The sequence below is a fragment of the Emydura macquarii genome, unplaced genomic scaffold (assembly GCF_026122565.2).
Source record: "Emydura macquarii macquarii isolate MOO-44397 ecotype Brisbane River unplaced genomic scaffold, CSIRO-AGI_Emac_v2 contig_2676, whole genome shotgun sequence".
Classification (NCBI taxonomy): Eukaryota; Metazoa; Chordata; order Testudines; family Chelidae; genus Emydura; species Emydura macquarii.
Window position 1 is genome coordinate 3,190,580 of NW_027132813.1, and position 16,506 is coordinate 3,207,085.

The 16,506-nt window shown below is 45.2% G+C and overlaps 1 protein-coding gene across 1 annotated transcript in view; it reads left to right on the forward strand.

Moving 5' to 3' along the window:
- The first annotated feature begins 248 nt into the window (after positions 1–248).
- Positions 249–16,506, forward strand: part of GLP1R (glucagon like peptide 1 receptor) — a 118,382-nt gene continuing 102,124 nt past the window's right edge. Inside the window, exon 1 of the mRNA XM_067565374.1 lies at positions 249–471. Within this exon, the coding sequence (XP_067421475.1) occupies positions 394–471 (78 nt within the window). The 5' untranslated portion in view covers positions 249–393. The remainder of the gene's footprint in view (positions 472–16,506) is intronic.

Here is a 16,506-nt window from a genome sequence, read left to right on the forward strand (position 1 = left end):
CGCAGCAGCCAGCTGCGCTCCGCTCCTCTCCCGCGTGCGTGGAGACCAGAGCGAGCTAAGGAGCGGCGGAGCCGGAGGGCGCTGTCTGGTCCGGGCCAGCCTGGGCTGAGAGAGGAGGGCTGCGGGCTCTCGCCTCAGGACCGGCCCCGCGCTCCAGCTCCAGCTCCAGCTGCCGCTTAAGTTCAATCAAACTCCGCCGCGCCCCCAGCGGAGCCAGCCCCGGCCGCCGCCTCCCCCAGCGGGGGTCTCTCGCCGTGCGGGAGTCCGGGGCGCACTCTGCAGACGCGCCGCTGCTGTCGCCTGTTCCCCGGCTGGCAGCCCCCAGCAGGGAAGCGGGGCGGCGGGCGCGGAGACGGCTCCTCAGCCCTTCCGCCGGCCCGGCTGCTGCGGGACATGAGCCTCTCCTCGGCTCCGTTCGCCTTCACTTTCTTGCTGCTCTTGGTCGCGGGTCAGTCGGTCCCCATGAGGCAGGTGAGTCCGTCCGCGCTCTGGGAAAGGTGCCCCCCCCCCCCCCGGCTGGGGTAGGGCGCTCGGGGCTACAGGTCTCTTGGCGCTCACACGCGGCCCCCCCTCCTCCCCTCCCCTCCCTGTCCTGGGACCCAGCTCTCGAGGGAGTCGCTGAGGTGCAGTTTTTCCCCCACACCTCAGAGCGGGGACCTGCGGGCGAGGGGGACGTGGGGTGTCAGTGGGGAGAGGCTGGTGGGGGTTGTGCCTTCACTCCCATCCCTTTGCTAAACTGCCTTAGCGGGCAGGAGGCATCAAGGCTCCTTCCTGCACATGGCCACAGGTGCTGGAACTAGGGGTCGTCCTGCATCCCTTGGCTTCAAGTGGTTTCCACTGTATGCAGGGTTCACAGTTTGGTTCAATGGCTCTCAGCACCCCCACTAATATCAGTTGTTCCAGCTCCCCTGTGTATGGCTCAAGAGAAGCCACATCCGCTTCCTTTCCTTCCACCTTGGGATGGCAAGGAATCCTGATCCCTCTGCTTCTTAGCTAAGTTCTCTCTGATTCACCACTCCCTCCTTTTTTCCGGAGCTGGCTTTCCATCATCTTTTGTATGGTCTTCTTTGTGACTAACAGTGTGCATTGGGATGCACCTGGGCTCAGTGTCCACAGATTTAAGCCTGGCTACTAAGGAATGACTGGGGGATGGATGGGAAGGTGAGTGCAGAATATTCTGCCCCGTTGCTTGGGTTTTCATAGGGCTTCTCTAGCAAACTGGAATTGAAACAACTAAATAAATTGTAATTCTATGCTTACTTTGGTGCAAGTCTTAATGTGGACATTCTTATCTTCAGATTAAGAATGCCAGTCCTATTTCAGTGTAATTTAAGTAGGTAACAAAATTGATTTAAATTAAACTTCGCCTTGGAAGGATAAGATTTTTATCACATGCAGTGTTCTAGCTGTGTTGATCCCAGAATATTGAGAGACAGTGGGTGAGGTAATATCTTTTATTAGACCAACTTCTGTGGGTGAGAAAGACAAGCTTTCTAAATGCCCCAATAGCAACTTTGTGGGTGAAATCGGACAATCACTATGCTCTGGAATGAACTCACCCAGGAAAATGATAAAAGACAAAAACACCATATCACCTGTGGGCGAAGACTTTTCACAAAGCGCTCGTTCTATATTTGACCTATCTGTCCTCATCCTCAAAGGAAACCTGCACAGCACTTTCTAAAGATGAGTCTGGGAGTTTAAATTCATAACTTTGCTAGACATTAAAATTCATGGATTGAATAGAGACACTGGATTTATGGCTTATTAAAACAATCTATAAACTGCTATGTCCCCAGCTGATTTTATTATCAGTGTCTGCCCCTTATTTTCTTCCTAGCAGGAGTGGGGGAAGAGGGTATTAACAGGCCACTTCATCTTGAATGGTTCCTTGTAATATGTGTTAACTACTTCTGCTAAACAATCTGTTCAAACCTTGTATTGAGCAGTTATACTTTGAGTTAGTTTGCCAGACCTGAAGAAAAGCTCCTCTCTCACCAATAGAAGTTGGTCCAGTGAAAGATATTACCTCACCCATCTTGTCTCGCTAAGATTTTTTATCAGTAAGTTTCAGTAAACATCAACTTCATGGTACACAGACTAATGAAATATATTTCTGTAGATAATTATAAAAATGTACAGATAAGCAAAATAAGGAAAATGCAGCTTGAGAAATTATTAGTCTGATTTAAGGCTATTTACTTTGTCAACATTACATATCAAAATATACAATTTGTGTTGTAATGGTTATAAAGCTTTAACTTTTTAAATCTTATCCATCGTTAAATAATTATTTGGCCCTGCTATAAATTCCAGTAACTGTGAACATTTAAATCAATAAAAATTGGAAAAAATGCTTAAAAATAAGCATGGATATTGTCCATTGATATTATAAAAGAAATTGAATTCTGCCAACTCTAATTATATTGCAATAGGGCACTTTTAATCTGATCTAAAAGTGCCCACACACAGACTTGCACCAACATAACTAGAGGTGTGAATTGCAACCGATCTAATTGTTTCAGTTCTAGGTTGCATGGAGATAAAGCCTCTATCTTTATAGCCATAATGTAGTTATCTTATTGTGACATAATTTAAATCTAGTTCCTGTTCAGATTGTAAAGAGACAGAACATGAACAAGTGATATTATTACCTTTATTATTTGCACAGTCCCAATAGTGTATCTTCTTTTTCTTTATCTGTGAAGTACAAGTCTTGACAAACTTGCAATCTAAATGGAGTGAAAGATATGCAACAGAAAAGTAAAACGACCAATTTACCATCTTGTTAGTCCCGGAGTAACTCTTTATTCTCTTCTCTCTCCCCCCCCCCCCATTTGCCCCCTTACTCCTGGAATAAATATATATTTATGTTGTGATGTGAGCCAAATTAAACCATTAGCAGGTGATGCATAAGGGCAGCGCTGGATTGTTAGCAGTGGAAGGCCCTGAAAGAAATTAGTTTTACAGAGGGATGTGGTGAAGAATGAGACTGCTTGGGATACTGAAGGGTTTGGAAAATGCAAGTAAGAAACTTTTTCTAGTGATGGGGTCGGGGGAGGAGAGGGCTGTGACACTGAGGCCTGTGGTATTGGTTTTTATTTTTTTTTTAAAAAGTGCAGTCATTATGTTAGAGAACCTGACAGTGTGACCTGATGCAATACTGTCTTCCTGAGTCTCCAGTCAGATTGCTCTAGCCATTTCCTCTGGCAACAGCAAGGTGAAGTGAATGAAATTCTATTTAGTTTTGCTGCTGCTGTTCATAATCCTATGTGCAGCTGTGAAACTGACATTCATGTTAATCTCTTCACTCCCTGGAACTGCTCTGAACATTAGTAGGGGCAGGCTGTGGAGCTGGACACTAGTAGACCAGGTATAGGCAGGGTCTGCGGTATCATCTATACTTTCAGATGAGGAATTAGTATCCTAGAATCCTAGGACTGGAAGGGATCTCAAGAGGTTATCTAGTCTAGTCCCCTGAATTTACGGCAGGACAAAGCATTATCTAGACCCTACCTGACAGATGTTTGTCTAACCTCTTAAATCACCAATGATGGAGATTCCATAACCTCCCTAGACCATTTTTTCCAGTGCTTAACTACCCTGACAGGCAGTTTTTCCTAATGTCCATCCTAAACTGCCCTTGCTGCAATTAAGCCCATTGCTGCTTGTCCTATCCTCAGAGGTTAAGAACAATTTTTCTCCCTCTTCCCTGTAACAGTTTTATTATACTTGAAAGCTGTTATGTCCCACTGCAGTTTTCTCTTCTTCAGACTAAACAAACCCAATTTTTTCAATCTTCCCTCATTGGTCATGACCTTCTAGACATTCTAGACCTTTAATCATTTTTGTTGCTCTTCTCTGGATTTTCTCCAATTTGTCTGCATTTTTCCTGAAATGTGGCACTCAGAACTGGACACAGTACTCCAGCACAGAGTAGAGCAGAAGAATTATTTCTTGTGTCTTGCTTACAACATTCCTGATAATGCATCTCAGAATGTTTGCTTTTTTTGCAACAGTATTAAACTGTTGACTCTCATTTAACTTGTGATCTCAGATCCCTTTCTGCAGTACTTTTTCCTGGGCAATCATTTTCCATTTTTGTGTGTGCAAATGATTGCTCTTTCCTAAGAGGAGTACTTTGCATTTGTCCTTATTGCATTTCATCCTGTTCACTTCAGACCATTTCTCCAGTTTGTCCAGATCATTTTGAATTTTAATCCTATCCTCCAAAGCACTTACAACCCCTCCCAGCTTAGTACCATCTGTGAACTTTATAAGTGTACTCTCTATGCCATTATCTAAATCATTGATGAAGATATTGAACAGAACTGGACCCGGAACTGATCCCTGTGGTACCCCATTCTATATGCCCCTTCAGTTTGGCTGTGAACCATTGATAACTACTTGTGAAATGATTTTCCAACCTGTTATGCACCCATCTTATAACAGCTTCATCGAAGTTGTATTTCCCTAGTTTGTTTATGAGAAGATCACGTGAGACAATATCAAAAGCCTTACTACAGTCAAGATATACCACATCTACTGCTTCTCCCACATTCATAAGGCTTGTTACCCTGTCAAAGAAAGCTATCAGGTTGGTTTGACATGATTTGTTCTTGACAAATCCATGCTGACTGTTACTTATCACCTTATTATTGTCTAGGTGTTTGCAAATTGATTGTCTAATTATTTGCTCCATTATCTTTCCGGATACTGAAGTTAAGCTGGCTGGTCTGTAATTCCCCGGGTTGTCCTTATTTCCCTTTTTATACATTAGCACTATATTTGCCCTGGAATCTCTCCCCTCTTCCATAACTTTTCAAATAAAATCACTAATGGCTCAGATATCTCCTCACTCAGCTCCTTGAGTATTCTAGGATGTATTTCATCAGGCCCTGGTGATTTGAAGACGTCTAAGTAATTTTTAACTTGTGGTTTTCCTATTTTAGCTTCATATACTACCTCATTTTCACTGGCATTCACTGTTAGATGTCCAATGACTACTAACCTTTTTAGTAAAAACTGAAACAAAGTCATTTAGCACTTCTGCTGTTTCCACATTTTCTATTGTTCCCCACCCCCCATTGAGTAACAGGTCTACCCTGTCCTTGGTCTTCCTCTTGCTTCTTAATCTAATGCATTTGTAGAATGTTTCCTTGCTACCCTTTATGTCTCTATCCAGTTTAATCTCATTTTGTGCCTTGGCCTTTCTAATTTTGTCCCTACATACTTGTGTTATTTGTTTATATTCATTCTTTGTAATTTGACCTAGTTTCCACTTTTTGTAGGATTTTTTTGTTTGCTTCAGATTATTGAAGATCTCCTGGTTAAGCCAGAATGGTCTCTTGCTATACTTCCTATCTTTGGATATGATGCAGAATAAAATGAGGCAAATGGTGTGACAAAAGAAAAGGAAATAGGGAGTGATATTATTGGTGTGTTGGATAGAGTAAATAACTGCAGCCTAGTTGAAAGGCCAACAGCGGGGGGAGGAGCGGCCAGGGAGAAGAAGGCTACAGAAGTCAAGTGACAGAACAAGGGCATGTTAGCAGTAGGAACATAAGAGATACTGTTAAGAGGTTACGTGAGGGAGAGAGGAAACTGAGAGGAGATTGTGGGCGTTCATGATAGGGCAGATAATGGAGAAGAATAGAAGTAAGGAAGATAGTATGGGAGGGAAGATATTTTATGTATTTGCCGCAGCTACTGGAGCTAAATATGGGGGTTTTCTTCAGAACAGGAACTAAAGTTTCTGCGCAAAATAATTCTCTTGCCCACCCCACCAAGTAAGTTATCCTGACCATTATTTAAGATCCTCCCCATAAAAAGCTCTATATAAATACAAAGTGTATTACGACTTTTCTCTAATCTGTAGTAGCAACTGAATTTCAGTTTTCCTCTCTAGCCCTCCTAATCTTGATATAGTAATTGGCTGCTGCCGGCCTGCGGTACAGGATGAGGGAATGTACTGCAGAACTACAATGCTCAGAGAAATGGGGTGGAGCGGGGGGGGGAGAGTGCATAATACCACAGGGCAAGACTGAGCTTGTGAGCAGGACACAGATGGTAGAGAAGCAAAATGAAATGTGTGACTCCTGCAGAATGAGTCTGAACAAACTCTCATTTGGCTGGGACGAGGAGGGGTTGGAAATGCAGTATCACTGGTTTCCTCTTGATTACCCTTCAGGTTTGATCTTAGTAATACTGTCTGTCAAAACATACATGTTAAAAACTTAAGTCCTATTTGGTTCCATCTGGTCTGTCCCCAGGGCAATGCAGGATATTTCCTGTGGTACGCTTCCTCATGCTCTGTCCAGTTCTAAATGTCCACAGCTGTGTGACTTTGACTGTTTCTCTTGGCAGACTATTCCATTACTGGAGATCTTGCTGCCATGAGTTTTTCCTGATTGATGTTCAGTGCAAATGTTCCCTTTAACTCCATCCCATTACTCAATTTTGTTTTGGTAGTGCCTAGGGACTGACTGAGAAGGAGTCCCTGTACAGAGCTAGGCACTGTACAGACAGTACTAGGCAGTGCCAGCCCCAAATAGCTTACAATCTAAATTGACAAGACAGACTCAGGGTAGGGAGACTGAGCAATGTGATGGTGGAGCCATTGTTTAAAAAACAAACTCTTCTTGGTTGGGGTTTTGTGAGAAAGAGATTAGCCCAATGACAAAACAAGAGAAAGGAGGGAACCAGGGGGATAGGACAGGGGATAGAATGGGGAGGAAGAGAGATTGTGAGAGAGGACTACTCCTAAACCTGCCCATTACTCTAAGCAATTTCTCGACATCTTATTCACACTTTTTTTACTTTTTTCCTGTTGCACTGAAGATAGTGAAACTGTAAAGAGCTGGTACTGAGCTTCTACTGTGAGTGGTCACTTCGCTATCGCATACAAGCCTGCACCCCCTGCAGATCCTTGCAGTGACGCACTCTGAGCAGCTTGGCTACAGACCCATAAAGTCACAAATAGTTTGTGTTCTGAGTCTTTCAGAGGCCTGCTTCTCTCCCCAGATAAATCCAGGTGAAGCCAACAGTCCTCTTTCAAACCAAGAGGGCTATGGGCAGGGCATCTTCAGGGAAGTGTCTTTGATTCTGGCACACATTTACCTGTAGGGTCACTAGAGCCCAAATCTGGAAGTGGGTTGAAGTGAGGCAGGACAGTGGGATTATATACTACAAAACCAGGCTTTTAAAAGGAGGGGTGATAGACCTGGACACTGGTTCCCATTTGTATGTATTTGATGCATACTCTGAGTTCTGGGCAGGACTAGAGCAAATAAATAAAGTGAGAAAATTAAGCAAATGTCATGAGGAAGCAGAAAGGGGAAACTGTGGCACGAACATTAATCTTTTCTGCTGTCTTTTCAGTCCATGATTCTGCTCTTCAAACCATCCTGGCATCTGGGGCTATGGCTACACTGACGGCGGCAAAGTCACCGCCGTCAGATCGACTTCTCTGGATCGACTGAGCGGTCAGTGAAGACCCGCTCAGTCGATCCAGAAATCGACGTATTAAGACCACCTTCTCAAGTGGCGTACTGCTGTGTTGACGGGAACGTGTTCCTGTTGGGGCAGTGCAGTGAAGATGGCTCACAGAACAGAAGTAGAGAAGTTGACGGGAGTTACGCAAGTTTTTTGTGTGGCTTGCGTAACTCCGGTTGACTGCTGCTGAATCTCTGAGATAAGTGTAGACAAGCCCTAAATGTGTTGTTTATGTGCATCTCTCCAGGAGTTTACAATCACACAGTATAGTTCAACTAAAAGGTTACAGGTCTTGTTCGCACTGCTCTTATTACTGAGGCTTCTTATGCTGAAACACAGGCATGCTGTGTTAGTATCAAGCTCCACATCCCCTTAGTAAGTCAAAACAGCTTGTGTGGTACCTGTCATTCTGCAACTAGTCTCTTCTCTTACAAGCTACTGGGATTTCGAAGCCTGATGTCTGGTTTGGAAGACCGAGCAGCAGCTTCTTAGCACTAGTATGGCTCCATGAAGCAGCTGATAATGGGTGCAGAAGTAGTTAGTGTTTGTCACTCGTCCTCCTAAAGACCACCATTGACAGTGATGCACCTGCTTGCTATCCCAGTTAGCACCATCCATCTCTGCTTTAACTGCAGTGTGGGTTCCTAAGAGCGGATAGTTTTTTATGAGCATCCTCTCTAAATCCTGACATTCCACTGGCGGAGATGCAGCTTTTAATAAAGCTATTTAAAAGTTGTATTGGGATTTGATTTTTAGCAACGCTTGATGCAAAAATCCCAGTTGTGCACTTGCATAAGTCTTGCTGTGTTACTGACAATTCTCAGTATCTGGCCAAGAGCTCCTGTGTTCTACCACATTCACATTTACCTCCCCCTGCCTCCCTGCACAACTGGATAAAGGGTCTTCCCCTCTTCCTGAGGCTAAGTAAACTACTTTGATTTCTCTCTCTCCCTCCCCTCCTCCCCCAGTGCTTGCAGACATAAGTTCTTGGGCCATGGTCCTACCCCTGCCCCCTGCTGTTCCTGGACTGATGATCTGGTCAAAAACCAGTAACAGGGAGTTGGAGTGCCTGGACTGGAGATGGGAGGAGGGACACAGCACAGGACTTGCTCATGGCAAGAGCCTTGACCAGCCCTGTCTCTCCTTGGCCAGCAACTCTTCAGTATCTACACTAGCGTTTTTCTTCAGCACTCCCACTGCAGCCTCACCAGTGCTAGGAGTAATGATAGTGCTAGTGTACGTTGGTGAGCAGTGTCTTCATTAGTGGAGGCTGGTGTACAGCAGTGCTCGCATAGATGACTTGTGCCTCCTCAAACTGGGGGGAAGCACAAAGTAAAGTGGGGGAGAGACACGCGACCGTCCCACATGTTGCCTCTGGGAGGAACTTGCAGCCCCATGTCCCTGGGCGAGGACAGCCAATCCCACCAGCTTCTTGGGGGGGCTGGAGCCACAGAAGCAGGGAGCACATGCCTCTGGGACCAGCCCTGGCCCAGGGAAACTCATGGCACCGGTGTCTCCCTGGAGCTCACGGACACCTCAACAGGGAAGGTGCAGGCCGTGGACAATGCCCCTATCTCTGACTGAGCGGAGACCAAGAAACTGGCTCCTGGTGCCTTCCCCAGTGACCCCTGCCCTGCACTCAGCTGGAACCACCACACTCTCCCTGTCCCACCAGAGTTATCTGGGGGAAGGGAGGAAGGGCTCTGTCCTTCTCCTGATGCACCTCTCCTCCCTCCCCCTCCTTCTCCTTGGCGCATTTCTGGCTCATGGCAGCTCTCTCTCGCAGCCAGGTCCGGGCGGGGAGCAGTCCGCTTCTCACACCAGTTGAGGGCAGCTGCTCCAGGTTGCTGCCTCTGTGCAGCATGGTGGCGGGTTGAGAGAGAGCCCAGCAGGGGAGGCAGCAGTCTGGCCTCTCCGCTCCCTACCCAGGCCTGGCTGCTGGGGCCAGGTGAGCTGGAAATGTGCTAGAGGGGAGTGCCACACAAAGCAGCAACCCAGAGCAGCCACCCTCCGCTTCTGTGAGAAGCAGTTCTATCCTGCCCTTTCTCCTCCCCGCATGGAACCGGCTGCCAGGGACGGGCCAAATGTGCCAGGGGACAGGCACAGCTGGAGAAGGACAGCCCCTCTTCTTTCCTGCCTTCCCCTGGCAGGCTGAGCAGAAATCGGGGGGGAGGGGGAAGAAGGAGGAGGCACTTGACCCCACATGCCCCCCCTGCATCACCTATGGTGCTCCCCTAGTTGCTACCACCAGTAGAGCTACATGCTGGCAATGCAACAGTGGGGAAACTTGAAGAAAAAGGCTAGTGTGGACAAGGCAGGATGGATTAAAAATCAGTGATTTCAAAAATGTATTTTTAAATTTTAAATACAGGTTTCTTTTTAAAAATCAACCTGTATTTAAAGGCCTAAACTTACTATAATCTATTAAAATCACTTGAATTAAATATAAAAATAATATTAAGCAATACGTGTTTGCTGCTAAGTAATAAAGTCAAACCACTGAACTGGTGGAAGTCACTGGCTAAGCACCTGGAACCAGTGTTTGTTGAAGTGCTGAACCAGCTTTTGACAGTGGTAGCGACTTCTGCTAGTGCAGAGAATATTTTCTTCATTTCAGTTTATTCAACTAGTTCAGTTCAATGTACAGATCATTCAAAGTTAAGAAACTAAGAGCTGAAAAAGCAGGAAAGCTTGTTCTCTTCCAATCTATGAATAAAATCTAGGTGAGAGCAGATGAGGTATACTAGTTCTAAAATCTTGAAGGACATGGTGCTCAGAAAAAATCAGTTCAATTCACTAATTACAGATGGTACTTTTATTTAATAAATTGGTTGGTTTTAAATGCAAAACGTGTTTTGATAAATATACTTTTTTCTTGTATATCCAGCATATTTCAGGTAGTTTAAATTAATTTAAACAAAATGTTTTTGTGAATTGTAATTGAATTTGAGTATCCAAATACAGCTTGAGACAAATCACAATTTAATCATCATCTAGTAAATAAGAAATGCATCATTTACCATTTTCTAACGTAATAAAGTAAAAATTAAGAATCTGAATAGATGTAAGCAAAGCTATATAACTGCCTAAATTATGGGTTCTTAACCTTTTTCTTTGTGAGGCCACCCCCAATGCTATTAAAAACTCCAGGGCCCAGCAAGGGGTGAGGACCATGCTTGGGGCTTCAGCCATGGAGGTGGGGGACAAGCTTGGGGCTTCAGCCACTGGGCGGGGCGGGAAAGTTCGGGGCTTCTGCCCTATGGGGCACCAGGCTTTCTGCCTTGGCCCCAGCCAGTCTAATGCTGGTCCTGCTTCATGGACCCTCTGAAACTGGCTTGGGGCCACGGACCCCCGGTTGAGAACTGCTGGCCTAAATAACAATGTATAGTTATAGTGTGTCCTCCAGGTTAGTAAAAGGAAGCATCATTTTAGTGTAAAGGCTATTTTAGTTACAAATCAGTACATTTTAATGGTTATCAACAAGAGACAATCGGTCTTTCTTTAGCAAGATAATTAGAAGTACAAATGCAAAATGCTATTAAAATCAATAATTTAACTCAGTGTTTCTTCCTTGCTGATATAAATCATGACTAAAACTGGTGATTTAAATCAATCCACCCTGAAACAAAGTCTCTGATACTCTTTACTACTGTGTGTTTCTTATCTATTTATATCTAAAGAGCCAGTTTGTGGTTGATGTTCCCCCTTGGAGCCAACCACTTTCTTGGGAGTTAAAGATTTGTCTTTCACGTTAAAACATATCTAAACATTTTAGTCCATATTATCTGATGGCACTGTTACTTACAAGTGACAAATCTACAAGTGAGTTTATGCATGGCATCCCAAAAGAGGGCTGACTGAAACCTTTATGAGAAACCTTAATGTATTCTGTATCTAACATTGTACAAAAACTATATTTTAGTGAGGTTTTAGAGACTTTATGAAAAATTACCCGCAGTATCTTTGTGCCATGAAGCCAGGTGCATTAACACCACAAATTCAATTTGTGTAGGCCTTAAAGAGAAATAACTTCATTTTTTAGAAATTTCTGGAATTGCCTGAAATAGTTTTTCTATACAAATTAATATTGTGACTTTTTAAAAAGAAAGTCCTAATATCTGGGATCCTACAAGGATTAGAAACAAGTGCAGTGATTCCCATAGGAGATGAGGCAATTCCCATTTCTGTTGCTATTTAGTTCCGTTTCTAGTTAGAATAAGTAGAAAGTTATTGTACTCTAAACCTGTCAAGGGACTAGACCTGTATTTCCCATCCTGCTACTAGAATCTGTGTAATGAGTGAAAGAAGTAACAAATGCTTTGTCTGTAAATAGGCAGGTGCTTTAAGCTGTTTAGAGTTTGGATATCTTAGAAATAGTCCTGTTTGAGATGAACTAGTGGGCAGAGTACAAGTGATAAATGTGTGTTGTACAGTGGATTACATGGGTATTGCCTTCATACATAGGAGGTATGTGTTTGGGGGAAGAGGATTCTTTAAGAATGACTATGGGGAAATGGAGTTTTGAGTGGTGAAACCTCCTGCCCTGGGAAGAGGCTATAGGTTCATCTGTCATACAGCTTGGCTAAGGAAACTGAGTCTGAGTTATAGGATGTGTAAGGGTTGGGCACTGATGACCAAATCAATTTTTTTTAAAAATGGTGCTGTATCGCATCCTGTTCCTGTGAGCCAGACTAGCTAAATTAAGCTTTAATTTGCTGTATTGGTGGTATGTCCTCCAAGTAGCTGGCCATTCAGCAGGAACTGTTATCTCTGACATCAAAGCATCTTTATTTGTTTATTGCTCAGGGCAGTCCTTGGAAAAGTAAATGTTTCCTTCCGCAATGTCCTAGGTTGCCAACTCAATGCATTAAAGTATTCCATCTTTTTGTGTTCAGTGTTTATAAACATATAATGGTTTAATAGAGATGGGGGTATGGAAACTTTATTAATAGGGTCTTCATGCATGCTATCTTGAGGCAAGTATTAGTTCTATTAGTCTTAGCACAAGTAACTTTACATAGCGGCAAATGCCTTATTGCTAGGAAAACAAGGTGGGTGAGGTAATCTTTTATTGGACCAAATTCTGTTGTCGAGAGAGCAGCTTTCGAGATACACAGATCTCTTGTTCAGGTCTGGGAAAGGTACTTAAAGATATGTCTACACAGTAAAGAAAAACCCATGGCTGGTCTGTGCCAGCTGGCTTGGGCTCCTGGGGCTGTTTCAAAGAGAGTTGCACAAAAAAGAAGCTTACAAAAAGTGGAAGCTTGGTCAGATGACTAGGGAGGATTATAAAAATACTGCTCGAATGTGTAGGAATGAAATCAGGAAGGCCAAAGCACAATTAAAGTTGCAGCTAGCAAGGGACGTGAAGGGGAACAAGAAGGGTTTCTACAGGCATGTTACCAACAAGAGGAAGATTAGGGACAGTGTGGGCCCCTTACAGAATGGGGGAGGCAACCTAGTGACAGAGGATGTGGATAAAGCTAAGGTACTCAATGCCTTTTTTGCCTCTGTCTTCACAGACAAGGTCAGATCCCAGACTGCTGCACTGGGCGGCACAGTATGGGAAGGAGGCAAACATCCCGCAGTGCTGAAGGAACAGGTCCAAGACTATTTAGAAGGCTTAGACATACACAAGTCCATGGGGCCGGATGCAATGCACCCGAGGGTGCTGAGGGAGTTGGCTGAGGTGATTTCAGAGCCATTGTCCATTATCTTTGAAAGCTCGTGGCAATTGGGGGAGGTCCCTGATGACTGGAAAAAAGCAAATATAGTGCCCATCTTTAAGAAAGAGAGGAAAGAGGAGCCGGGGAACTACAGACCGGTCAGCCTTACCTCAATCCCTGGAAAAATCATGGAGCAGGTCCTCCAAAGAATCCATTTTAAGGCACTTGGAAGAGAAGAAGGTGATCAGGAACAGTCAACATGGATTCACCAAGGGAAAGTCATGCCTCACCAACCTGATTGCTTTCTATGAAGAGGTGACTGGCTCTGTGGATGTGGGGAAAGCGGTGGACGTGATATACCTTGATTTTAGCAAAACTTTTGATACTGTCTCTCACAGTATTCTTATCAGCAAGTTAAAAAAGTATGGGTTGGATGAATGGACTATAAAATGGATGGAGAACTGGCTAGAGAATAGAGCTCAATGAGTAGGGATCAATGGCTCCATGTCTAGCTGGCAGCTGGTCACAAGCGGAGTGCCCCAGGGGTCGGTCCTGGGGCTGGTTTTGTTCAACATCTTCATTAATGATCTGGAGGATGGGGTAGATTGCACCCTCAGCAAGTTTGCAGATGACACTAAGCTGGGGGGAGTGGTAGATACCCTGGGAGGTAGGGATAGGATACAGAAGGACCTAGACAAATTGGAGGATTGGGCCAAAAGAAATCTGATGAAGTTCAACAAGGACAAGTGCAGAGTCCTGCACTTAGGATGGAAGAATCCGATGCACAGCTACAGACTGGGGACTGACTGGTTAGGCAGCAGTTCTGCAGAAAAGGACCTGGGGGTTACAGTGGATAAAAAGCTGGATATAAGTCAGCAGTGTGCCCTGGTTGCCAAGAAGGCTAATAGCGTATTGGGCTGCATTAGTAGGAGCATTGCCAGCAGATCGCGGGAAGTGATTATTCCCCTCTATTCGGCATTGGTGAGGCCACATTTGGAGTATTGTGTCCAGTTTTGGGCCCCCCACTACAAAAAGGATGTGGAGAAGTTGGAGAGAGTTCAGCGGAGGGTAACAAAAATGATTAGGGGGCTGGAGCACAAGACGTATGAGGACAGGCTGAGGGAACTAGGCTTGTTTAGCCTGCAGAAGAGAAGAATGAGGGGGGATTTGATAGCAGCCTTAAACTACCTGAAAGGGGGTTCCAGGGAGGATGGAGCTAGGCTGTTCTCTGTCATGGCAGATGACAGAACAAGGAGCAACAGTCTCAAGTTGCAGGGGGGGAGGTCTAGGTTGGACATTAGGAAAAAGTTTTTCACTAGGAGGATGGTGAAGCACTGGAATGGGTTACCTAGGGAGGTGGTGGAATCTCCATCTTTAGAGGTTTTAAAGCTGCAGCTTGACAAAACCCTTGCTGGGATTATTTAACTGAGGTTAGCCCTGCTTTGAGCAGGGGGTTGGACTAGATGACCTCCTGAGGTCCCTTCCAACTCTATGATTCTATGACTTTAGCTAGCAGTAGTTTTCAAACCTTTTTTGTATTGGTGACCCTTTTCACACAGCAAGCCTCTAAGTGTGACCCCTTGCCCCCGTACCCATAACCCCTACACTGTGCCCCTTCACATCTAACCCCTGCATGCAAGTCAGTTTTCCCAAGTGGACTTCCCGATTCCAAACTGATTAGCGACTGACCGGTAGCAGTCTGGAGTTTCCAGCTTCCACACAGTGATCGCCACACGCTTCTCCACCGAGAGGGCAGCTCTCATTCTGGTGTTCTTGTGTCGCAGGGCAATGGCGAGCTCTGTACCAAGTTCCATGAAGGTGGTTTTGCGCATTCAAAAGTTCTGCAGTCACTGCTCGTCATCCCAGACCTGCATAATGATGCGATCCCACCACTCAGTGATTGTTTCATGTGCCCAAAAGAGGCATGCACAGTGTGCAGACATTCTACGAGTGCAAAAAGTAATCTGTTGTTGTTGGTTTGCATGGCACACAGCAGGTCAGGCACCTCATATTCCTGTTCTGATTACGAGCTCCTGATTATACTGTGCGATCAGCCACGATATGTTCAGAACGTTGACAGCAACACTTTCAGATAGAGTTGGTGGGCGCTCAGGAAACTGTTGCGGCCATTGAAAAATGCCACAAAACGCAGTCTGGAACACAAGGAATGACGAGACGGAAATCCATGCATCGTAGGATGTTGAGCCCACACCCATAATGCACTGCGCTCCTCTCTGCCTTCCCACAACTCCTAGCGGCACAAGGTGGGGAGTTGCACAATGGGATAGCTGCCCACAGTACACTGCTCTCACTGTTGATGCTAGAGCACCAAGTGTGGATGTGCTTTGGCAACAAGAGTGCTGTGTGGACAGACACAAGTGCTGTAATTACAGCGCTTTTTGATCACCAATGTAACTTGTGTTGACAACACTCTCCAGTGTAAACAAAGCAATTTTCCTGATTGTCTACTCTAAAAGATCTCCCTCTTCTTTCCTGCCTCTCTATTGCCACAACTTTCTCATTCCACCCAGATCCCAAACTGATTTAGGAATTGCAACGCTTAGCTCTGTTAGTGCAAGTAATACTGCTTTGCTACATGAGAAATACAGAATGTCACTCCCAACCAGGAGCAAAGTGCAGCACAGCCAGCAGAAAGCTCACTTGCTGGTGCTGCTGCCTGCTGCGCCGAGGGGGCCTCTGGTGTGATTACTGTGCTGGATGTACCCAGAGGGAGTTGAGCCACCTCATGAACGACTCGACTGTAGAGTGAGCCTGGATGCTTGTGGCTAGGTGTGAGCTGCCACACCACAAAGTCGTACCAGAGTTACTGCTCACTGGTGCTGCACTCGCCTCTGTATGTCACTGGGACGGCTGGGGGCATACCTCATGGTTCTTAGTGCTGCAGTAAGCTGAGCTGCTCTGAGACCTTCCCAGAGAATTCTGGGGAAACTTTTCTGTCTTCTGGGCACATTGGGGGAGAGGGAATTATGGGAGGCAGTGGAGGGCTATCACCACTGAGTGGTTTAGCCTGCATCCAAATTACAAAGTTGGTGAGTTAGCAGCCTGAATGAAAGTGTAACCTGGGCTTTTACCTGTTTCCCTAGCTGTGCCCACTAGCCTGGGTTAAGAGGGAGTTTTTGGGGGTTGAGAGAGGAGAGGGACAACACATGAGTATGAACCTGGGCTGGCTCTGCAATGGAGACATACCCTAAGGGGTGATGGTTATCTGGAGTGTCTGGCCTCCTGCTGGCAAAAACACCCTGTAAAACAATATGCAATTGTCTGTTATGTTCTCTTGATGCTGGCAATTGAAACATGCTACACCCAGGTGCTGTGTGGGTTTGAC